This window comes from Pteronotus mesoamericanus, unplaced genomic scaffold, assembly GCF_021234165.1.
Source record: "Pteronotus mesoamericanus isolate MK-2021 breed Mesoamerican mustached bat unplaced genomic scaffold, CSHL_Meso_final contig_350, whole genome shotgun sequence".
NCBI classification, from domain to species: domain Eukaryota; kingdom Metazoa; phylum Chordata; class Mammalia; order Chiroptera; family Mormoopidae; genus Pteronotus; species Pteronotus mesoamericanus.
The window spans coordinates 1-23117 of NW_026555140.1; the positions used below are offsets into that span (position 1 = coordinate 1).

At 46.1% G+C, this 23117-nt stretch overlaps 2 protein-coding genes across 2 annotated transcripts; one reads left to right on the forward strand and one right to left on the reverse strand.

Moving 5' to 3' along the window:
• The first annotated feature begins 1178 nt into the window (after positions 1–1178).
• LOC129073203 (4-aminobutyrate aminotransferase, mitochondrial-like) lies at positions 1179–13040 on the forward strand. Its single transcript, XM_054576898.1, has 6 exons — positions 1179–1202; positions 1454–1591; positions 2387–2569; positions 3813–3959; positions 9631–9738; positions 12870–13040. The coding sequence occupies exons 1-6, from the start codon at positions 1179–1181 to the stop codon at positions 13038–13040; spliced, it is 771 nt and encodes a 256-aa protein (XP_054432873.1).
• Positions 13041–20134: 7094 nt separating this feature from the next.
• TMEM186 (transmembrane protein 186) lies at positions 20135–23117 on the reverse strand. The gene is made up of 2 exons (XM_054576897.1): positions 23077–23117; positions 20135–21836 (listed from the first exon to the last, which is right to left on the reverse strand). Exons 1-2 carry the CDS (start codon positions 23077–23079, stop codon positions 21201–21203), a joined length of 639 nt encoding a protein of 212 aa, XP_054432872.1. The 5' UTR covers positions 23080–23117; the 3' UTR covers positions 20135–21200.

Genomic DNA, 23117 nt, shown 5'->3' on the forward strand with positions numbered 1-23117 from the left:
AATAGTTAATACCTACCACGTGTGAGGCAAGGTACTAGATGTGAAGCAAAGTGTGAGATGCTGGATATTTTATAGTAAATAAAAGAGACAACATAATGGAGTCTGGTACAGCCTGTCCAATAGAAAGATAAGGCAGGCCACAGATGTCATTATAGCTTTTCTAGTCTATAGCTTTTTACATCTTTTAAAAGTAAAAAGGAGAGGGTGAAATTAATTTTAGTAACATTTTATGGAACCCAATACAGCAAAAATAGCATCACATCAACATGTAATTAATACTCAAAAATTATTGATGAGATAGTTTTATATTCTTCATGTTAAATCTTTGAAATCTCATGTGTGTTTTACACTCAGACACATCTCAGTTTGGACCAGTTACATCACAAGTGCTCAGTAGCCCCACGTGGCTTGTGCCCATCTTATTGGAGAGTGCAGAGTAGTAGGAAACAAAGCACTGAACGAGCAAGAAAATAAGCACCTAACAACAACTTGCAAATGACTCTCTGAAAGCAAAGACATGTATCTCTGAAAGCAAAGACGAGAGCTCCCATGGGGGACTGGTGGAGACCAAGGCCTAAATCACATCATCTGAACTGAAGGTTTTTTCCTCAGTTCTGCATAACACAGAAAGACTGTCCTTTGTTCTCCTATCTAAGTGTATGGTTTGGGGTTTTTAAATTATGTATAATTATTAAATTATTAATAGTGTCACAGTTACTACTTTTTAATGATGTACAAGATGATGCCCATATTGCAGGAACCATAGTTCAGGAACTATAACCACTTAGAGATAATCAGGTGCTTTACTTACAACCCTATCATTGTTAACAGATTTATTGAAAATCAATTTCAACTTTATTAACATAATTTATGTCATAAAATGCAGTCATTTAAATGCCTAGTTCGATAAGTTTTGACAAATAAATAAATACGCTCATGTCACCATCACTCCAATCAAGGGCATCTTATCAGCCTGGAAAATGTCCTTGGATCCATCTGAAGAGTCAGTCCAGGACCCCACCCCAACCCCACTCTGCGCAACCACTGCTTGGATTTCTATCGCTATAGATGAGTTTTGCCTCAGCTTTTTAAACAAATATTCATCCCAGCTTCTGGACAGAAAGGACTCTGCTACCAATAATAATAATACAACAATAACAACAATAGATTCTGTCAGCATGTCCATGGTACAGATCAGGAAAGTGAGGCTCTACATTAAATAACTTGCTCCAAGTTAGCAATCTGTACGCACGCAGGGGCTAGCACAAATCCTAAGCAGGACACATCCCCATCCACATGTGTGGCTTGGAATGGATATCACAGTGCTCATTGGAAGTGCTCACACACACTTTGCAACATAACTTCCAGGGAGTCACAGGACCCCACATGCCCACCCTTGGGTGCTGCTCCAGGAGCCTCCACACCCATTGTCATTTCTCGCTTCCGAATCCAGGTGGAGGATTTGATTGTGAAATATCAGAAAAAGAAGAGGACAGTGGCTGGGATCATCGTGGAGCCCATCCAGTCTGAGGGGGGAGACAACCACGCATCTGACGATTTCTTCCGGAAGCTGAGAGACATCTCCAGGAAGGTCAGTGCACCGGCCAAGGCTGGATGGGGCCACAGGCCATTTCCAGCTGGTTTCCCAAAACAAAGGGTTAGTTTTGGGATCCTTGTAAACTTTCAGATGTTCAGAGGCTGCCTATTGGCCTCACGGGGAGAGGAGAGGAACGGGGACAGGACATAGAATTCTTCCCTGAAATCTTATTGCAAAACCAGCCTCCATTCAGCCTGCAGCCTTTGTCAGTGGCTTTTTATAATCCAGATATTCCTGGGAAGGCCTCAGCCTCCACCCCTTCCTTTCTAGAGACCCCCCTCACCTTTCAGCCCAGTGTGGCCCACATGCAGCAGAGGCAAAGTGAACAGACTTTTATGTTAATACCGTGTTTACCTTAATGTCTTACATGTACAAATGGTACATCCAACCAGCAAGTTCACAGATGAAGGTTATACGACATGGCTTGACTTAAACACAAACGCTAAGTAAAGGACAGTTCTGGTGATGAGCAGAACTGCCAAACGTGACAGCAGATGTTTGGGAGACAGGGCCAGGACTCACTGCGGGGCCACGATTCCTCCGGAGTAGGTCAGCTTGCTCAGGGACTGAAGCCAAGCGGAATGCTGCCGTGCTTTGCATCAGGGCCTGTTCGACATTCTGGTTTGGCTCTGGCTCGGCAGCTGGAGGAAGTGTTCGGACACAGCTCTGGTGGCACTGCCTGCTTAAGCATTTGTTTAATTTTGCCCCAAAACAAGGACTTAGCTTGCAGTTTAGAAAGCACGGACTCTGGCTGGATGACTGGATGGGCCATCCCTCCTCTCCCTCCAGCATGGCTGTGCCTTCCTGGTGGATGAGGTCCAGACAGGAGGGGGCTGCACTGGCAAGTTCTGGGCCCACGAGCACTGGGGCCTGGATGACCCTGCAGATGGAATCTTCATCCTGCAGACGACCTTCAGGAAGAAGATGATGACCGGGGGCTTCTTCCACAAGGAGGAGTTCGGGACCAATGCTGTGAGTGCCAACTCCACCCTTCTCTCCTTTCCAGGACAGGGGAGGCAGATAGGTGAAGCAGCGTTGCTTCCTCCAAACTGCGCCTTTCTCACAAACCAGGCACTGAGTGGACTTAATGTGTCACCAAAGTTTTCTAAGGCCCAATTCTTATCGATTTATTTAGCCAGTGATTACAATCACTCCTGTTCTCTGCAGGGCTGACTTCATATCAGTCTGTTGTCAGCCTTCTAATTGTTCTGTGTGTTAATAACTGCTGCTGGAAACTGGGCGCTTCCTCTGTGCCTGGCCCAGTTCTAAGTACTCTTCATGTACTTTTAATCTTTACAACAATCTAACCAGGTGGTTGTTATTTTTCTCTCCCATGTCATTAATGAGGAATCCGGCAGAGATTGGTTAAGTAAGTTGGCCAAGATCACATAGCCCATTAACTGATAAGCTAGGATTCAAACCCAGAGAGCCCTGCTCTCAGCTAGTACGCTGTACTACCACGTGTAATATGGATTCTCATACACATACACACGCAGTTACCAGGGACTTAGGATCCTTCCTTCCACCATTCCTGAATGTAGTTTCCATCCTTGAGGATGCTTCATGTCCCAAAATGGCTACTAGAGCTCCAACCTTCACATCCCCATTCTTGGCAGTAAGAAGGAAAAAGGAGGGAAGCACAAAGTGACACTCTCCTTATCCTTTAGTGGCTTTCCCAGAGATCCCACAACTCTTCTATTTCTAACACTGTCACTCAGTTCTGGTCACATGGCCACTCCTAGCTGCAAGAGAAGCTGGGAAGTATGTTTTAGTTGACTGCACTGACACCCTGAATAATTCATGGAAGAATAAATTGGGTGGTCTTTGAGGGCCAGACTGCCATCAATCCACTCCTGAGTCCACCACCTATGCGCTATATTTTTTTTCTGGAAGAATCGCTTAACCTCTCAGAACCTCAGCTTCCTCCTCTATAAAACGATTAGAGTTAAGAGCCAAGTGTCTTCATTTCCCCAGGACAGAGGGGTTTCCCGGCACACGAGGAACCAGTCTCTGTGATAGTCATACTAATAATCAAACCTCCTACAGGACTGCTGTTATGGAGAGAATTCAATGAGATAATCCTCCTCAGCCCTTAGTAGATGCTCATTGGGTTAGTTTCTCTCTTAACTGGGGGACAAGGTGTGCCTCGGGGGAGTGGGCCCCTGAAGGGTGTGCCCATGTGTAAACCTTTCCAACACCCTGTGCCTTGTTCCAGCCGTACCGGATCTTTAACTCCTGGCTGGGAGACCCATCCAAGAACCTGCTGCTGGCCGGGGTCATCAATGTCATCAAGCGAGAGGACCTGCTGAGTAACGCAGACCATGCCGGGAAGGCCCTACTCACGGGGCTGCTGGATCTCCAGGTACCCACCCAGCCCGGTCACACCTCAGCTCTCTCAGGACCCCACCCATAGCTCCCACGGTCCCCAGGGCAGCATCTGAGCCCGTCAGCATGGCAGCGCACCTGCTCCTCCAGCGGGGGCAGAGGCAGGAGCTCCAGGGACCACCCCCTGCCCCCAGGCAGGGGTGCCAGGTTTAGCAAATGACAACACAGGGCGCCAGTTTAATTTTAAAAACAAGCGACTTCTTTGTTTTAGCATAAAAGTATACCCCAGGCAATCTTTGCACATACTTACACTAAAAAGTTTAAGTTGTTTATCTGAAATCAAATTTAACTGGGCACCCTATGTTTTATCTGGCAACCCTAACTCAAAACAATTTGAACTTAGGAAGATATGATTATTTTCATTTTCTACATGTGAAAAGGCAGTTTGGGAAGGTGAGCAGCAGCAAAGGAGCCAGATTTTAAACCCAGATATGCCTGATTGCAAACTAGTGCGCCTATAAAGACAACATAGACCTTCTGGGTAAAATTTTTTTTCTTTTCTTTTTTTTAAATTATATTTTACTGATTATGCTATTACAGTTGTCCTGAATATTCCCCTTTTACCCTCCTTCACCCAGTACGCCTACTCCCTCAGTTAATCCCCCTACTGTTGTTCATGTTCATGGGTCATGCGCATAAGTTCTTTGGCTACTCCATTTCCTATACTGTACTTTACACCCCCATGGCTATTCTGTGACTACCTATTTGTACTTCTTTATTCTCTCATGTCTCTACCTATTCCCCCACAACCTCCTACCGTGTGGTAACTATCAAAACAATCCACATCCATGATTTTGTCTCTGTTCTTGTTTGCTTACTTTGTTTTTTGGATTCTATTGTTGTTAGGTATGTATTTTTTGCCATTTTATTGTTCATAGATTTTCTCTTCTTTTTCTTAAATAAGTCCTTTTAACATTTCATGTAATAATGGTTTGGTGATGATAAACTCCTTTAGTCTTTTCTTGTCTGGGAAGCTCTCCACCTGCCCTTTGATTCTAAATGATAATTTTGATGGGTAAAGAAATCTTGGCTGTATGTCCCTGCTTTTCATGACTTTGAATATTTCATGGCTGCAAATTTCTTTTGAGAAATGAGCTGATAGTCTTATGGGAACTCCCATGTAAGTAACTACTTTATTCTGGCTGCTTTTAAGACTCTGTCTTTATCTTTTTAACCTTTTGCATTTTAATTATTATGTGCCTTGGAGTGGGCTTCTTTGCATCAATTTCACAAAGCACATCCCATCCATCTTGGAACTCACAATGCTTCCTGGACTTGCATGTCTATTTCCTTCTCCAAATTAGGGAAGTTTTCTTTCATTATTTTTTCTTCAAATACAGCTCCAATTTCCTGGTATTTCTCTTCTTCTGACACCCCTACAATCAGAATGTTGGACCCCTTGAAGTTGTCCCAGAGGTTGCTTATACTTCCCTCATTTTTTTTGGATTCTTCTTTTTTCTTGTTCCAATTGTTTTTTGCTTCCTTATTTTCCAAATCATTTATCTGATTCTCGGCTTCATCCACTCTACTGTTGTTTCCCTGTTGTTGTACTGTTGTAAATTGTTCTTTTTTTCAAGGTGTGAATGCTTTTTTCCTGACTGGATCTTTTTTATGCTGCTGAGGTCCTGAGTCCTTTGAGCATCCTTATAACCAGGGTTTTGAACTCTGCATCTGACAGATTACTGATCTCCATTTCATTTAGCTCTTTCTGGAGTTATGCTCTATTCTTTCATTTGGGCCTTGTTTCTTTGTCTCCTAATGTTGGCAGCCTCCCTGTTTTTGTTTCTACGTATTAGGTAGAGCTGCTTTGACTCCATGTCTTGGTAGTGTGGCCTAGGGTAGTAGGTATTCTGTAGTGTCCAGTGACACAGCCTCCCTTATCACCCAAGATGAATACTCAAGACACACCTTTTGTATGAGCTGAGTACACCCTCCTCTAATAGTTGAGCTTTGGTTGCTATGGGCACATCAAGGGGAGGAATATACCCAGGCGAGTCAGCTGCAAGGATTGGCTGTGACCACTTACCACTAACCTCTGCCCTCATGGAGGATCAGCTGTGCAGTGGCAAGGGTCGTGGTGCTCTGACATGGTCTGTAGCTGTCCACTAGGTGCACTGGCCCTGGGGTTTCCCAGGTGGTGCAGGCCAAGGTCAGCCCCCTCTTGTGTTTTGCCCGGGACCACCCTGCGTGAATTGCAAAGCAATCTGAAATAGCTACTACTCGTGGTGGGCTTGGAAATTCCCAGGTGAAGCCAAGCTGTGAATCTAGGCTCACTGCTGTTAGTGCCAGGCACAGGGCTCACTGAGGCCAGCTGTTGCTTATTTGATAGGATTTAGGAGCCAGAACCAACCATTCTTATGGAAAAGCAGATGGGTGGGCCCATTAATTGGGATGGGCAGAGACTCTGCGGATCTCCAAATTGGGTCATTCAGTGTTAGCCAGGTTGATGGAGTCTCAGATGTGGCACCAGCTTACTGACTGTGGGGGTAGAGTTTAGCAAAGGGACAATGGCCTCTGCTAGCATTGATTGCAGACTCTTCAGTCTCTCCCAGTATGCCACTGGTACTTTTCAAGCTGCTACCACAGTACTGAAGCACAGAAGGAGTCTGAGCAGGTACAATTGTGTGTGGATTCTTTAAGGGCAACTGCTTGGGGCTCAAGTGGTTTCTTCCACCGATTCAATCCCCGCTTGTTTTCACAGCCTCAAGTTGTGGGGACTTATCTTCCTGGCACTGGAATCCTGGGTTGGGGGCCCAGTGTAGGTCTGGGACTCCTTGCTCTTGATATATCCCTCCCAAATTTTTATTCAGTACATGCGGGTGTGAGATGAGCCCATTCTGCATCTGCGCCCCTCCTACCAGTCTGGGTAGACATAGTTTCTTTAATTCCATAGTCATCAGACTTCCTTTCAGCTCAATTCCTTACAGTTGTGAGTGACGGTTGTTCTATAATTTAGCTGTAATTTTGATGTGGTTGTGTGAACGAGCGAGCAATGTCTACTTATGCGACCATCTTGACCAGAAGTCCTCTTTTTCTTTTCTTGCAGTGGATTTGCATTTCAATCGAGGTTGGGAAGAAACAAGCACTAGAAAAAGCCTTGCAATGGGTCAGGCCCTTCCTTCCTGCTGGGGTGCTCCATCACCATCCTCCAGTGGGGCAGTTGAAATGACTGGTGTCCTTTATTCCCCTGGTCGATGTTTGGGCCCTGCTTACAGATGTTGATGCAGCCAGGGCCCAGCTTGGTGTGGATCTGGTTGTTCTGGGCTGTCACAAACATGGCTGCTCCCTGTCCTGATCTGAAGACAGTGTGTCCCAAAGAGGTGTCCACTGATAGTCCTTGGTACCAAATCAGCTGCCAACAAGAACCCTCAATTTGTAGTGAAGTGAAAAAGGAAACTTCATTCAGTGCAAAATATCTCAATTGTGACACAGCATGGCTGTGAGGTAGCCCTGGGCCCAGGCCCCTTTCCAGCCAGACAGCTCTTCTCTGCTTGCTCTGTTCAGCCTACGATCATAGAGGGAAAGTGCACTCCCAGAGCCAGAGAGAAGCTGATTTATAGAGACAGAAGACCCCACCCCTGGTTCCTGACTGGTCTATCCTAGTGCGAATGAGGACTCCAAACCCTCACAGTTTGGTTGGTCCAAATGCACTGTCCTGATTGGTCAGAATCGAGCCACGCTGGTTGGTCAAATCTATGCAGCTCTGATTGGATGGGGAAAGCCTCAATCCCATTGGTTGAAACAGGATTCCAGAAACTTCTTTGTAAAGGCTGGCTTAGATGGCAGAAACAGAGTCCCAGCAGGCAATTCAGTACACAGGCAGGTAGTTCCGTCCAGGTTTTTGTGTGAGAGGCCCGTGTAGAAATGGCTGCTAGGCTCTGGTTCTGTTAATTTCTTTGTTTGTTTGGTTTTTCGTTTTTTATTGGAGTTAACTTAGCCACCAGGAGCCCTTCTTAGTAGGTGTCTTTTTTCTCAGGGTGCACAGTAGGTTCCATATGCAGGATGGTGCTACGAAACAGGCTTCCATAGAAACATCCTAGAGTCTCTTAAGATGGACATCTTGCTTTTAGGAGGCTAAGCTGGCTCATTTGAAGAAATTAGAGCAGTTAGGCATCCTTATCAGGGCCTTACAAAGCTATAGGCAAAAGGAGGTAAGACTACAGGAATGCCCTAAAACAATGAACTAGACAAATGGGTGAAACAAAAGCATGCGTGCAGATATAAAGGCCTAGAGGCAACATTCAAAGCCATTCAGTGAGGAGCAAATGTGGATTTCCTCTCCCGCATTAATTAATCAGTTACTGTGTGTGTCACAAGGGCCACAAAGCAGTGCCCACATCGATGAGGCCTTGTTCCTGGCCTCCACACTCTGATGTGAGACAGGAGTGTGCTCATATCACTGGTTCCCAGCCGATTAGCGAGTGTAAGGATGAATAGAGTGAGTGCTGGAGTAACTTTGGTGCCTTGTTTCGTCGCCTGTGGAGACGAAAATGGGTCCCACAATAGTGGTGTGGAGGTTCAAAATCACATCTAGGTGCCTAGCAGAGTTCCTAGCATATCTTTGGGGCCTTTGTTATCACCCCAGCTTCTACCAAGGGGCTGTAACAAAATGACGCTTGCCCCCATCTCTGCCCCCAGTACCCGAAATACTTTAGGTTATCCAAGCCCCATTTGCTGTCCTTCACGTGGACGATGGAGAGTGGGGAGGAACCGAGATCCTTTACCCTGGGAGACAGTATTTGCTTCCTGGAGCCGCTGTAACAAATTACTACAAACTGGGTGGCTTAAGATGAGAATTTGTCTTCATCATTCTGGAAGCCAGAAGTCTGAAGTCAAGAAAGCAGCAGCACTGATACTTTCCGGAGGCTCTGAGAGAGAATCCATCCCAGGCCAGTCCACTCCCTTCTCATGGTCAGTGGGCAGTCCCTGGTGTTTGTTGGCTCATAGCTGCTTTCCTGTCATCACCTCTGCTTCTGTTCTCACATGGAGTTCTCCCCTCTCTGTATGTGTCTGTGACCAAATTTCCCTTTTCTTATAAGGATATCAATTGCTGGATTTAGGGCCCACCCTAACTCCAGTATAACCTCATCTTAACCTAATTACATCAGCAAAGACCCTATTTTCAAACAAGGTCATATTCACAAGTTCTAAGTCAAGACAGATTTGAAGAGGGGGCATTCATTATTCATCCCATTACAACTCCCAACCTCAGAGCCTTGAGTATGAGCCTTTTTTTCTTAGAAAAATCAATCACCACTTTTCTAGAATTTCTAGTAAATAAAAATGGCTGACTTCTGTTGCGTGCCTACCAAATGCCAGGCCTTGGGCTTAGGACCTGGTCTCACTTAATTCTTACCAAAGCACATTGAGATCAACAGCATTTATAGCCTTCAGTTTATGGAAGAGGAAACTGAGACACAGGCCACTTCAATGACTTGCCCAAAGTTGTATGGTGAGAAAGGGGCCCACGTTTTGAAGCCACAACTGAGTGTCTCTAGAGCCAGAGCTCTGAACTCCACAGTGGTCCTGCCAGTCCATGCAGAGGCCTGAAGGCCAGATCTTGGGGGTCTTCTGAGAAACCCGAACCACTGAATTGGTTGGTACATAGGTAACAGACTTTGATGCCAGCCTTGTTTCCCCCATTGCAGACCTGGTACCCTCAGTTCATCAGCAGAGTAAGAGGACGAGGCACCTTCTGCTCCTTTGACACTCCAGATGAGTCCATACGGGATAAACTCATTTTAATAGAAACAAAGGTAAGTTGACCGGAAGTGGAAGCTGGGCTTAATCGGTGCCCCATGTTACTCTGGCATGAGAGGGCAGATGGTACACAGGACCAAAGACACTCTGAATGTCCTTTCTCAAAAGAAGATAAAGTTACTAGGGAGATTTCCTTATGCATTAATTCATTCACCAAATATTCACCAAAATGATGGCACCAACACTGAAGTCATAATGATGAACAAGCCCACAAGGGTCCCTTTCTTCAAGGAGCTTACAGTCTAGCATGAAGAGGTGACATTAAAGAGAATATCTCATAAACAACCAGCTGCATTGATAAATTCTAGGACAGAGGAAGTGAATAGCAGGGGGAAACGTCCAAGAAATCAGGGAAAGCTTCCTTGAGGAAGTGGCATTTTACCCTGTGCCTTGATGGATGGACAGGGGTTGGCTCAGTGCAGAAGGTCAGGAAGAGCATTCTGGGCAGAGGGAGGGGCATGTACAATTAGCTGAAGCAGGATAGAGCTGGAGAAACCTAAAGAACGGAGTGTGATTAGGGACCAATGGGCAAGAAGGAATGGAGCAGAGATGGGTCTACCAGGCCCACATTGTTTTGGCCTGTGGATCAGGTTCTAGATTCAGGAATTTTCCTAAAAGCAGTGGGAGCAATGGGAGAGTTTTAAGTGGGGGAATATAGTGGTGAGGTGAAAGCCCCTACTATGTGTCGGCCATGGTGTCTTTCACTTGTACCATCTTATGGAACCCATGGACCAGCCCCTGAAGGGCAAGGATGATTTGCCTCCTCCTTTAAGAATAAAACTGAGTTTCAGAGATGCTAAGCAACCAAGGCAAGGACACCCAGAAAGCCAATGGTAAAGTCACCCTTTAAAATAAAGGGCCCATCCCTCTTGAGTGACAGCTGTGCCCCATATGCATGCTTCTGACCTGCCGTACTTTTTCTAATTTCCTTGTTTACATGTTTTCTTTCTCCCCCACAACATGAGTTTCTGGAAGGCAAGGACTTTATATTAGGATTGTTTTCTTAAGTATATTTTATTGATTATACTATTACAGTTGTCCCATTTTTTTCTCACCTTTATTCCCTTCTGCCCTGCAACTCCTCTCCCACCAGCATTCCCCCTGCCCCTTAGTTCATATCCAGGCATCATACATATAAGTTCTTTGGCTTCTCCACTTCCTATACTATTCTTAACCTCCTCCTGCCTATTTTGTATCTACAATTTGTTATCTTATTCCCTGTGACTTTTCCCCCATTCTCTACCCTCAACCTCCCCACTGATAACCCTACATGTGATCTCCATTTTTGATTCTGTTCCTGTTCTAGTGATTTCCTAGTTTTTGTTTTTGTCTTTGTTTCTTATGGATAGCTGTTGATAGTTGTGAGTTTGTTGTCATTTTACTCTTAACAGTTTTGATCTTTTCTTCTTCTAGATAATAATTTTACCTTCTTAGATAACTCCCTTTAACATTTCATATAATAAGGGCTTGGGGATTATGAACTCCTTTAACTTTTCCTCATCTGAGAAGCACTTTTTCTGTCCTTCCATTCTAAATGATTGTTTTGCTGAATAGAGTAATCTTGGATGTAGGTCCTTGCCTTTCCTGACTTTGAATGCTTCTTTCCTGCAAGGTTTCTTCTGAGAATCAGCTGATAGCCTTATGGGAATTCTTTTTTTAGGTAACTGTCTGCTTTTCTCTTGCTGCTTTTAAGATTCTCTCCTTATCTTTATTCTTGGGTAATGTAATTATGATGTGCCTCAGTGTGTGCTTCCTTGGGTCCAACTTCTTGGGGACTCTCTGAACTTCCTGGATCTCCTGGAAGTCTATTTCCTTTGCCAGACTGAGGAAGTTCTCCTTCATTATTTTTTCAAATAAGTTTTCAATTTCTTGCTCTTTCTCTTTGCCTTCTGGCACCCCTAAGATTCAGATGTTGGCATGTTTAAAGTTGTCCCAGAGGTTCCTCGCCCTCTCCTTTTTTGGAATTACTCTTTCTACATTCTGTCCTGGTTGAGTGTTTCTTTCTTCTGCTCCAAATCATTGATTTGAATCCCAGTTTCCTTCCCTCCACTGTTGGTTCCCTGTATATTTTTCTTAATTTCATTTTGCATAGCCTTCACTTTTTCCTCTATTTTCCAACCATATTCAACCATTTCTGTAAGCATCCTGATTACCAGTGTTTTGAACTCTGCCCCTGAAATGTTGCCTATCTGTTCATCACTTAGTCCTATTTTGGAGTTTTGATCTGTTCTTTCATTTCGGCCATACTTCTTTGTCTCAGGGCACCTGTTACATTTTAAGGGGTGGAGACTTAGATATTGGCCAGTGAAGGGCAACTCATGTAGCTGCATCGTGGTGCTGTATGTGGGGGAATGGGTCAGAGGTGGAACAATGCCAGTTGCTCAACTCTCCTCCAGTTTTCAGTCACTTCCCCAACTACCCACAAGTACATTGGGCCCTTCTGGTGCTGATTCCCAAGTGGGTGGGTTTGGGTACATTCCAGTCCCTGTGGGTCTCTCCAATTACATTCCTGTGAGGCTGGGAGTTTCTCCCATCTCCACAACCCCCATAAGTTTTTACAGCCAGATGTGTTTAGGATTCCTTTTCCCATGCTGGTACCATGTTGCACGGTCTGTCTCCCCTGCTGTTCCTACTGGTTTATCCAAAAGCAAATGTGAGATTGAGAGCTGACATCTCACCCACCTGGTCCTCCAGCCATCACTTTGCCACACATCTTCTCCACCCCAGCCACCCATCTCAGCCCCTCCTGACAGTCTGGATAAATGTTTCTTCTTTAACTCCGTGGTTGTTGGACTTCCATACAGTTGAATTTCCTGGCAGTTCTGGTTGTTTTTTGTTTTCTAAATGTGTTGTCCTTTCGGTTGTGCGAAGATGCAAAGTGTATCTACCTATGCCTCCATCTTGGCCCTCAAGATTTCTCTATCACCAGACATAGTTCAGGGGCAGCAGTGAAGGCAGTTAGGCTTGGAAAGACAGGAGGGAAAAGAATGATGGATGGGGGGATGAAGGAAGAGAGAGGGGTAATGAAGATGGATGGAAGGAAGGACAGCCTGAAACCCAGATGGAAAAAATGACAAGGGTGGGTGGGGTTAGCCCCGGTGCATAACCACCCTCCTGGCTCTCACAGCCTGTGGCTGAGCCCAAGCTCCTAACCGACCTCCTGCCATTTCTTTCAGGCATGGTGTTGGGGGGCTGTGGGGACAAGTCCATTCGTTTCCGTCCCACTCTGGTCTTCAAGGATCACCATGCGCACCTGTTCCTCAATATTTTCAGTGACATCTTAGCTGACTTCAAGTAAAGAAGCCATTTCCACTACACTCTGGAAAAGCGCTGTTCTCAACAGTTATCAAATTGATTAATTTGCCTAATTCATGTTTTCACTTAAAGTATCAGAAGTGAATGCCAAAGCTGAAGGGTGGTGTGTGGGGAGGTGATGTTTTTGGTGGATTGTGGGGAGGGGAGAGGTTGGAGGGACTGGTTTAGGTTTTCCTCCCTGCAGGGCCAATAGTACCCATTGGTCTAAGCTCAGAAATTCTGCTTGGGCCCCAGGCACTCTTAGGATTGGCCCTGAGGGTCTGGGCTGTATATCTGCCCATACTGAACCCCATCAATTTCTTTGAAAGCCAGTCAAGGGAATGACACATGCTCGTGAGAAGGGTAGCTGGGACTCCTGGGTTGCAGTCCCTCTCAAGTGCCATATTCTGTGATCAAAAATGTTGGCTCCCTTGCCCTGCGGAAACACACTCGCCCATCACCCAACCACTGAAACTCCGGGCATGTCACATGCACAGATCAGTGAAGGACAGGACAGATCATATGAAGGCAGGATTGTAGGGACATTAGACAAGGGTGTGGGAAGGGGTCTTCTCAAGACTTGGGCCGTTCCTCCTAGTGCATCTGGAGATTTCTCTGAACGGTGACTTCTGTCCTTGATGGGGCTTTTGGAGACTGTCCAGGTGGCATCATGGATGGTTCCTACTGCCGTCCTCATTCCCCCAAGTTCTCTCCCCATTAAATGTCAACTGAGGCCTCTGGAAATAAAAAAATAAAACTGCAGCCTGAGAAGGGTGCACACAGGGACACATGTGAGCTGAAAGCTCAGAAGCACAAGCCAGTCTCCCTGGAGCATGAGCCCAAGGCCTGGAGCAACATCACTTCCTCCTGTCTTTGAATCACCTGGGGTCTGCCTTTTGGACTCCTCACCCAGGAGGCTCTTTCTCTAGGTTTGGCTCTCCCTTCTTTGCTCCACTTCAGACGAACCCTAGGAATAGCTTTGTAGTCAGTTGCTAAACTACATTTCTTCCTGAGCAAAGCATCATGAATTGAAGGCACCAGAGCTCCAAGCAGGTTAAAAAAAAAAAAAAAAAAAAGGCTGTTGGTTCAAGGCAGTTTCCTTGTCCTTGGCACTGCAAATCAGAGGTTTCTCTAATTTGAACAAGTGTGGCGATTACCAGGCACTAAAAGGCTTAACTGCACTATGGCTGAGGCTAAGGGTACTCTGCTGAAGGCTAGACTTCCTTGGAACTGATTTAAGTTCGCAGCTGGTAGTCCTACAGCGTTGGGGACTGTTTAGTAGGGAGATGAAGAAAGTCTGGGTTGTTGTATTCTCTCTCCAAAAGGAAACCACTTCATCTTCCAATGCTTTGATTGCCCTTTTGGGAAGATGGACATATCAAGGTTCTCCATTCAGCACTTCGCTCTTTTAATAATCAGCCAAAGATCTCGAAGTGGTTTTTTTTCAGCTGGCACTCTTCAGCAGACTTGCTCTTTGACATGCTTTTGTTGAGAAAGAAAGGCACTAACATGCCTAACACACAGACAAGTCCTGTGAGTTCCTGCTCACTTTGCATTCTCGCAGTCAGTGCTACACCATTGCTTTAAAGGAGTTCTGCTGTGTTTAAGGCCATTTACGCTGCCAACTAAACAGAGATGTATGCCGCCCCCTGTCTGCAAGCCTTCACTCATTTGTATGTTTATTAAATCATTCCTTCATTAAACACATGTGCTGTCCCAGGCCTAGTGCTAAACACCAGGATTACAAACCTGAAATAAAACATGGTCCTTGCTCTCAGGAGATTCACATCCCATTGGGGACAACAGACTCTTAAACCAACAGTTAAAGCTGAGCGGCAAGTGCTGTAATGCGTAGGTAGAGGAGCATCAGGAAATCAGAGGGAGAGCCCCAATCCACATCAGAGGACGTTTCAAGAAGAAAGTGACATTTGAGCAGGGTTTTGCAGAATGAGCAGGAGTTCACCAAACAGACAAGGCAAGGAAGAGTGCGCAGAAAGGGAACAGCACGTGCAAAGGCCCACCAGTTCATGGTCTCACACCTTTCACTGGGGATCCAGATTCCACAGGCAGTAGCCCAGGATTCAAGGCCTTATTTAGCAAACAAGCAAAATGCAAACCAAACCATCATTCATTTATTGGCATGAGTATGGTATCTCCTGAGCACTTTAGCACTGGATGCAAACATACAATAAGAGTTCCTGGAGTCCAGAGGGTCTTACACTAAGGCACAACGGGAAACTTGGCTCTCTTTGCCGGAGAGTGGCTCTAATGTGTTTTCTCCCAAGAGGACATTGACAGAAAAATGAAACCATTTCATCTAGAAAATCATTTCCAGATTTACTCATTCCTTACCAAGAGAAATTACTCTTGTAAAACTTTTAAAGCCACTTATCAAGTTCTTACTGGCTTGGGGCACAGAGAGTTCCTGATACACCTGTTTTTGGGGTAGGAGTCAGATGGGGAAATGTGAAGGAAAAGGATTCTCAGCAGAGCTCTAGATCATAGGAACTTGGAAGAGGTTGGTGAAAACTCGGGGTGGCTGGGTCACAGTGGACAGGGTACCGTGAAGGGCGGAGCCCAGGGAGAAGTGCTTCTGTGGTGAGGGACTGGAAATGGGTCCATCATGTATTAGCGCCATAGAGTTTAGTAAACGTCTCTAGAAAATCTTGCCATTCTTACAGAAAATAAGGTCCAGTAATAGCAAGTCTTAGCATATCCTCCCTTTTATTATAAATGGGTGTTTTAAAATAATTTTTACTGACACTCAGTAACCATGCAAAGTTGTGCACATTAATATATCTATACCTGTCTATCTATCTAGTGTGTGTGTGTGTATGTGTGTGTGTGTATTAGTTCATGGTAGAAAACCCACAGCTAGGGAGCATCGCCAACTTACCCATACAAAGTGACCTTGTTTACAGTATTCTGTTGACAGTGCCAATAAATGGTAAAGGAATTAACGTGACAATGTAACTGGTGATCACATGCACAATTCCATGAATTAAATATTTCCTGTATTAATCAGTATTGTTAAAATAAAATATATATATTTATAATGGAAACATCAGAGTGATTGTGGCCTTTTTGGTTGGAAATGGTTTTAAATAATTATTTGGCAAGTACTTATTAAGCATCTATTACATATACCTCTTAGGGATGTCTTCAGGGAACATCCTGCCTGCATTGGGTGTGAGCCATTAATTTCTCCAGGGCTCATCAAGGAGGTACCCTGTAATAGAGATCAACAAGCTGTGGTCCTCACTTTGAGTTCAGCTTCCAGTGGAGTAAAGGTCACATTAACTCAGCATAAGGACCAGGATACAGGAAGACCTTCGATACCATACATGCACAAAGGACTGGACCTAAGTTGGGGTGGATTTTGGGCCGCTGAGTTTCCTCCTCAAGGTTGAGCAGGAACCCTTCAGGGACTCAGAGGAGGGAGGGAAAGCATCAGATCAAGAGATAGCTAGCTGAAAGTACAAAGGTAGGGGGAGGCAGAAGGCATCTCTCCATTGTTCAGATGCCTAGATCACTACAGAAGGGATTCCAGAACCGCTTACAGACGAGGTAAAAGAAATGGGCAGGGCTCCAATCCAGAGGCCCTTCTGTGCTGTGGGGCATGGGTCTTCGACGCAGTGATGGAGCCACTAAGGTTTGGAGCATGTAATTCCAACATGCATTTTAGAGACTGTCCTGCGTGTTCACCATGACAAACAGGGAGGTGGGGAGACTGGTCCGGCCACTGCCACCATCAAGATGACTTGATAGCCTAACTAGGACACTAATGGGATGGATGGAGAAAGAAGGAAAAGCACAGAATCCAAAACACACAGGGCAGTGACTTTCGAAGCTGGATGCACTTTAGAGTCGCCCCAGAAAGCTTTCTAAACAAGCCTAAGGCTAGGGCCCTACCCCAAACCAGTGAGGTCAGATTCTCTCCATGGCCGACTAAGGTGATGAGTTGATGAATGACTGGAATCAACAGGGAGGCTCAGAAGAGATGCTTAGTAAGCGCCTGCAGAAGTGAGTTGGATCTACATCCCTCTGGTGTCTTGCCCTGGAAGCAGGGATGGTGGGTTTTCTCATTTCCACTCCCAGGTGTCTCAGTGGCCTTCCATCACCCTTATTGTTCTCACCTGTAAAATCTACGGCTTGGACATGATTTCCAAGGTATCTCCCAGCTCAGACATCGGACATGTCTATGAAACAATTGACTTGAAAGGCAGTATCTACCATTACATGTATTTTTTAAATCACACATAGTAATACTTAGCATTTGCTGAGTATCTACAATGTGCAAGCACATCCTACCAGTGCTTTTTAATTTTCACAACAAACCTACAAGCTATGTACTTGTATGTGTTTTTAATGTGAGGAAATTGAAGCTCAAAATCACAGCCTGGAAGCCAGGATACAGATGTATGAGGATGGCATGTGTGTGTAATCAAATGTGTGTTTGTATGTGCACGCATAGAGTCATCTTGGGATTGGTTAAGGATAGGGACTACCAGTGACCCTTCTCACAGCTGGCCTGGCCACTGGCCTTGGCAGGTAGACTTGAACTGGTCAGCATAACGTGAGATCCTAAACATACAGGCCTGAGGTGGGTGGGTGGAAGGTGCCAGAGCCTCAAAGTCAAATACTATTTGTTAAAAAAAAAATTGTTTTCTATTTTCTGTACTTCCTCGCTGGGGAAGCAGGACAAGGCAGCAGGGCGACCCAACTCAGCTACTTTCAAACTGGACGACCTTGAGCAAGTCACTTCGCCTCTCAGAGCTTCATCTGCAAAATGAGGTTGATAGCAGTAATGCTAGCTAACACTTAACGAGTGCTCCCTTGGACCAGAAACTATTTTAAGGGCTTTTCGTCTAGTGAGCAGGTCTCCTCAACCATCCCAAGTGGGTGCTTTTATCATTGAAGAAACCAAGGCCCAAACAGGGGCTATATAACTGGCCCAAGGTCACAGCTAGGAAGTGCCAGGGCTGGGATTCCAGCAGGCAGCACATCTTGCCTCAAAGCCATGTGCATACAACTGCCTCTCTCTGGCTCTCCAACTTGGACAGTTGCTCGAAGGTTTAAATAAAATGATGTGATGTTTGCTGGGCACACAGTACGTGCTTAGTACATGATAGTGCCCTTTGACATTTGATCTCTGTGAATAGTGTTGCACATATGGTTCTCAACATTATATTTCTGTCAGAGTTAAGTTCCCACTTGTTGGGAATATTAAATCTAATTCCCAAAAAAGGTAAACAACCAATCCTGGAATGTATCTCAACTGTTAATAAGTAAAAGGGATGTTTTGTCACCAGAGTTGGTACAAACATGGCCAGACGGCCTCAGCCCTGCTAGACTAATTCTAATCAGCCAAGATTTTATAGTAGAATGCTGCAGGATCAAAACAAGGCCATAAAAGTTGGACTCTTCCTGGGGTCAAAGGGAACTCTGCTTTCCATCTGGGACTCACAAGTCCTGAAATCACGAAGCGGTAAAAGGAAAGCTCCAACCCTAGTTGTTCGGGCAATTCATCCCGGCTGGGCCTGTGGGCAGCTAAGCACACCAGATCCAGGGACTGCATTAAACATGGTCATTGCTGATGGGCTGGGGTGGGCTTTCTGGCCCTATGACAAGGTCTCATTCTTGGTAACAAGACACTCACAGCTGGCCACTGGCCTTTCAGTGTAAAAAGGACAACAGCTCTCAGATGTGCCCCTTGTGAATGTCCCCAGCTAGAGCTGACCTCACCCTGGTCTGGAGGCCCCTTCGTCAGCTCGGGCTGCTGTAACAGTTCCTTAGACTGGACGGCCTAAAGAGCAAACAACTACTGCTCAGTTCTGGAGGGTAGAAGTCCACGGACAGGTTCTTGCTGAAGGTCTGGTCCTGGTTATATGCTCACGTGGCCTTCCTCACGGCACTGTCTTTTCCACTTCATTTAAGGGCAGTAATTGCATCTTGAGGGCCCCACCCTCAAGTCCTCATCTAACCCTAATCACCTCCCAAGGCCCCACCTCCAAACACCATCACATTAGGGGTTACAGTTTCAATATATGATTTTAGGGAGGACAACTCAGTCCATAGCAACTACCATATGAAAACTGACATGCTACAGACCACCACCATTCCCTGCACCTAAATTATATATAGCCCAGGGGTTGTATGGAGGGGTACAAAGCCCACAATGTTCTCAGGAGGCAGGAAAGAAAGCCTGTCTACAAGGGACACAGTTACGACCCACTGACACTTTCAGTGACTGAATGTTTACTACTGTCAGCTCAGTTTCCAAGTCCACAGTGGAAACACGCGGTTGAGAAACTTTACCTAGAAAGGTGACGTGAGGAGGAAAGGATGGAAGAGACTGTGTTTATCACACCATTTTTCATGTTAAGACATGACAAACTCATGAAAGTTTTAAACACTAGGTTACAAAGCTGAAACAGGAAAGTCTTCCCTTCCTGTCATCCACCCCCTCCTATCCTGAAACCTCTCCCCAGAGGTAATTACTGGTCACAATTTGGAATATATGCACTCCTTAAAACACAATTAAGATTATATAAAACTATATCATTCTGTGACTTGTTTTTCAAATAATTCTTTCTACATCAGCAGATATAGATGAATCCATCTCCTGTTAAGGGCCATGTAACATCCCATAGTATAGATCTACCAACATTGTATTTTTCAATTACAGTTTACAAACATTTATTTAACCGTGTTGTCTACTAATAGGGACTTAGTTTATTTCCAGTTTTGCTAATGCTATTGTTTTGTTTTGCTGTTACATTCAGTGAACATCCTCATGGGTATGCCTGGGTATTTCCATTAGATTACTGTTGGAATTGTTATCAAAGGGGTAATCACCTGTATATCTACCACCTGAAGCTGCTGCTTGATTTCGGAGAACATCAAACCCCACACAATGATTTTCAACACTTGGAGTGCCTTGGAATTACCTGGAAAGCATAAAAATACAGATGCTGTTTCTACCAGACTCTATAGGGGTTGGACACGGGCAAGTTTTGCTGTCTTTGTTGACTTGGGATTATTTTTGCAGTTCACAGGTGCCACTCTACACATGTTGTAGAAGCCCTAACTCGATTCCCATTGTCACATGGAGATCTAGGATTTTAGCTCAGGAATAAAGGAATGGATAAGGCATTTGCTCTCTGTGCCCTCTGCTGGTACTACAGAGCAAACCACGCATCGGCCTGGAAGCTCTTTCTTCCAAGGCTGGTGAGAGTCCCAGCTCTCACGTCCCAGTGCAGTGAGACTTCCACACGGTGACTGTTGACACAGGCTACACATGTGAACCACCTGAAGGGCATGGTCATAGGCCTGGGTAAGGATATTTTTAAGATGCTCTCCAGGTGATTCTGCACATGGACACAAGGTTTGAGAACCTATTCTTTAGGCAAAAAATTGGCCCAGGCACACACAGTCCACAAAGACATCTGATGTGAGAGCCCCGAGTTCTCTGGGTAGTGAGCACTGTCTTGGCAAGGGTGCTGTGCTTGCCTGGATAACACTCCTGCCTCAGTCATGAAATTACTATCTGGGAAAACGAAATGACCCACTTGTAGGTTTCATCCCAGTCCCATCTCTTACTGGGTCTACCACTCCATCATCGCTGAACTAACACTTAATGTTTACTCTTGCCTGCGCAGTTTGCAAAGCACTTGACATTTATTATTTATTCTCACACTCATCCCAAGACACAGCAGGAGTTTACATTTTACAAATGTGAAAAACAAGGTTCAGAGAGACTCAGTTACCTGCCCCAGGACAGAAATTAAGGACAAACAAAACCCAAGTATTCCCACCCAAATCCTGTTTGCCCACCACACCCGTCTTCCCATTTCACAGCACTGTACTGTTTGTGTGCCCTGGGCACAGCTTCTTCCAAGAGCTGGCTCTCAACAGAAACTTCTGGCCATTTCCTAAATGAATGTTATATACATGTGCGGTAAGAATCTGCACTAAGGCCTTTGTTCTAAATGAGGTCACTAGCATCTGCCTCATGACTTTTCTCATTCCAAAAGACAAGTTTCCCAAGAGCCCTGACAAAGTCTCCAGCTGATAGGTCCCCATCTTTGGCCTCACCCACGCTTTCAGCCTTCTGTCGGAGATCCAGGGGGCCCAAGGTACCCGGAAGCCCAGTACCCAGTGTTCACTTCAGTGTGTCCAGCACCCCAAACACCTGTGTGAAACGCTCTCTGTCCAGGATGCGTCCGTAGCGCAGGGTGAGGTAGAAGGTCTGCTTGCCACTGTACTGCTGGATCCGTACGAAAAGTTCCTGGGGCCGGTCCTGGGTTTCCGTCACAGGGATCACGTCAGCCACCGGGCAGTATGTGTCTTGCCGCCAGCCCCAGAAGGTCAGGTGGGCCACCCGCAGCACGGTGCCTGACTCATTCACATACAGGATACCCACTAGCCTCCGGAAGAAATAGCTCATCCAGCACAGCATGGCCAGGGCGAAGCTAGCTATCCCACCCGCAAGGCACAGGGAGTTCAACGTCACAAGGCCCTGGGAATACCAGTAAAAGCCAGGCGGCAGGGCCACCACTGTCAGGGCCGTTTGTGCCACCTTCAGCTGAGACAAGTACCTAAACACTCTGATAGCATCAAACCGGTAGATCATCTGGAATTTCTCTGCCTCTGTGCCTGCTGGTTTCTTTCTTAAGGTGGGTGACCTACTCCCCACCCACCTCCTAAAATCCTGCCCATTGCAGCACTGAAGCCCGTAGAGAGGCCTTCCCCACACAGCTGGCACTGGCAACCGCGGCACAGCTCGGAGGAGAGCAGCCTGGAAAGGAGACAAGAGACCATTTCTCTCAAAGAACTCAACTGTGCTACTCACACACTGAACATCCGCAAAGCATCTTACGTGGAGGCTCCTGCCAATCTTGTAAGGTCACCGTTATTGCCAAAGACGGAGGGAAAGGGGAACCTGGAGGCTTTCCTTCACGTGACCGTCACAAAAGCTGTGTGCAATAGTAAAAATATACGCCCAGAAAAGGTAAGAAATTTCCCCAGGGACACACAGCCAGTGAGTGGGACACTGTCTGACTCTCACACCGGTGCTCCTTCCTCCACGTCAGTATAGAAAGGAGGCACAGCCTTCATTCATTAAAAAGCTACCGCCCTCGCTGGTGTGACTCAGTGGACTGAGTGCCCCCACTCGAACTCAAACGTCTCCAGTTCAATTCCCAGTCAGAGCATATGCCGGGGTTGCGGGCCAGGTCCCCGGTTGGGGGCCTGCAATAAACCGACCGAGGTTTCTCTAGCACCGGGATGTTTCCCTCTCTTTCTCCCTTCCCCTCTCTCTAAAAATAAACAAAATCTTAAGGCAAAAGAAAAGAAAGCTAGGGAGAGCCAACCCCGGGGGTGGGCCCTGAATCCATAAGACTGGGTGAGTATTTCCCCAAGCAGGAAATGTCCCAGTGGAGAACAAATCTGTTAGCTATTTAGCACAGTAACTTTCGGAATCTCTGTCAGGTTAGAGCGTCATCTGAGTCCTGAAGGGAAATGATGTTTTCTTAGCCTAATTACGGGGAGCGGGGAGGCTGGAGGAGTACAGTGGGATCAAAGAGCCAAACGGAAGCACAAGGATTTTTTTTAGATGCACAGTTTCACACCTTGAGTCGCACAAAATTGCTTTCGGCTCTGGAACAGGCCTGGGTTCCAATCCCCACTTCTAGTCACTAGTTGTGGATCCTCGGGGAATTTACTCCCCCTCTCTAGACCTCAGTTTCATCTTTCAAATGTGGATTCAGAATATACTGAATGAGATGATGGTTTTAGAGCCCTCGAGAGTACCTGATGGACCTGATGCACGGTGAGTGCTCGGTCACTTCTAGTATCGGGGTCGTGGACGCACGTGACAGGACCGCACAGGAAGCCCGGCAATAAAATATCGTAACCCACCCGGAGGGCCCTCCCGCACGTTCGCCAAATCACAACCTCAGGCATCTGCCTGCCGGCCTCACGCGTGGCTGCGACCCCAAAAGCGCGTCACCTCCCTCAGTCCCCACCATCCTCCTTACCATCGCCCGGATACCTGCTACCGATCCCGCCGGCACTCGGG

What these genes read in the sequence shown, in the direction of transcription:
- LOC129073203 (XM_054576898.1), top strand. Translation starts at nt 1,179, where the DNA reads ATGTCCATGGTACAGATCAGGAAA. An exon ending in TGAGAGACATCTCCAGGAAG is followed by an intron (nt 1,592 to 2,386) that starts GTCAGTGCACCG and finishes CTCTCCCTCCAG; the next exon opens with CATGGCTGTGCCTTCCTGGT. An exon ending in TCATTTTAATAGAAACAAAG is followed by an intron (nt 9,739 to 12,869) that starts GTAAGTTGACCG and finishes TGGCTCTCACAG; the next exon opens with CCTGTGGCTGAGCCCAAGCT.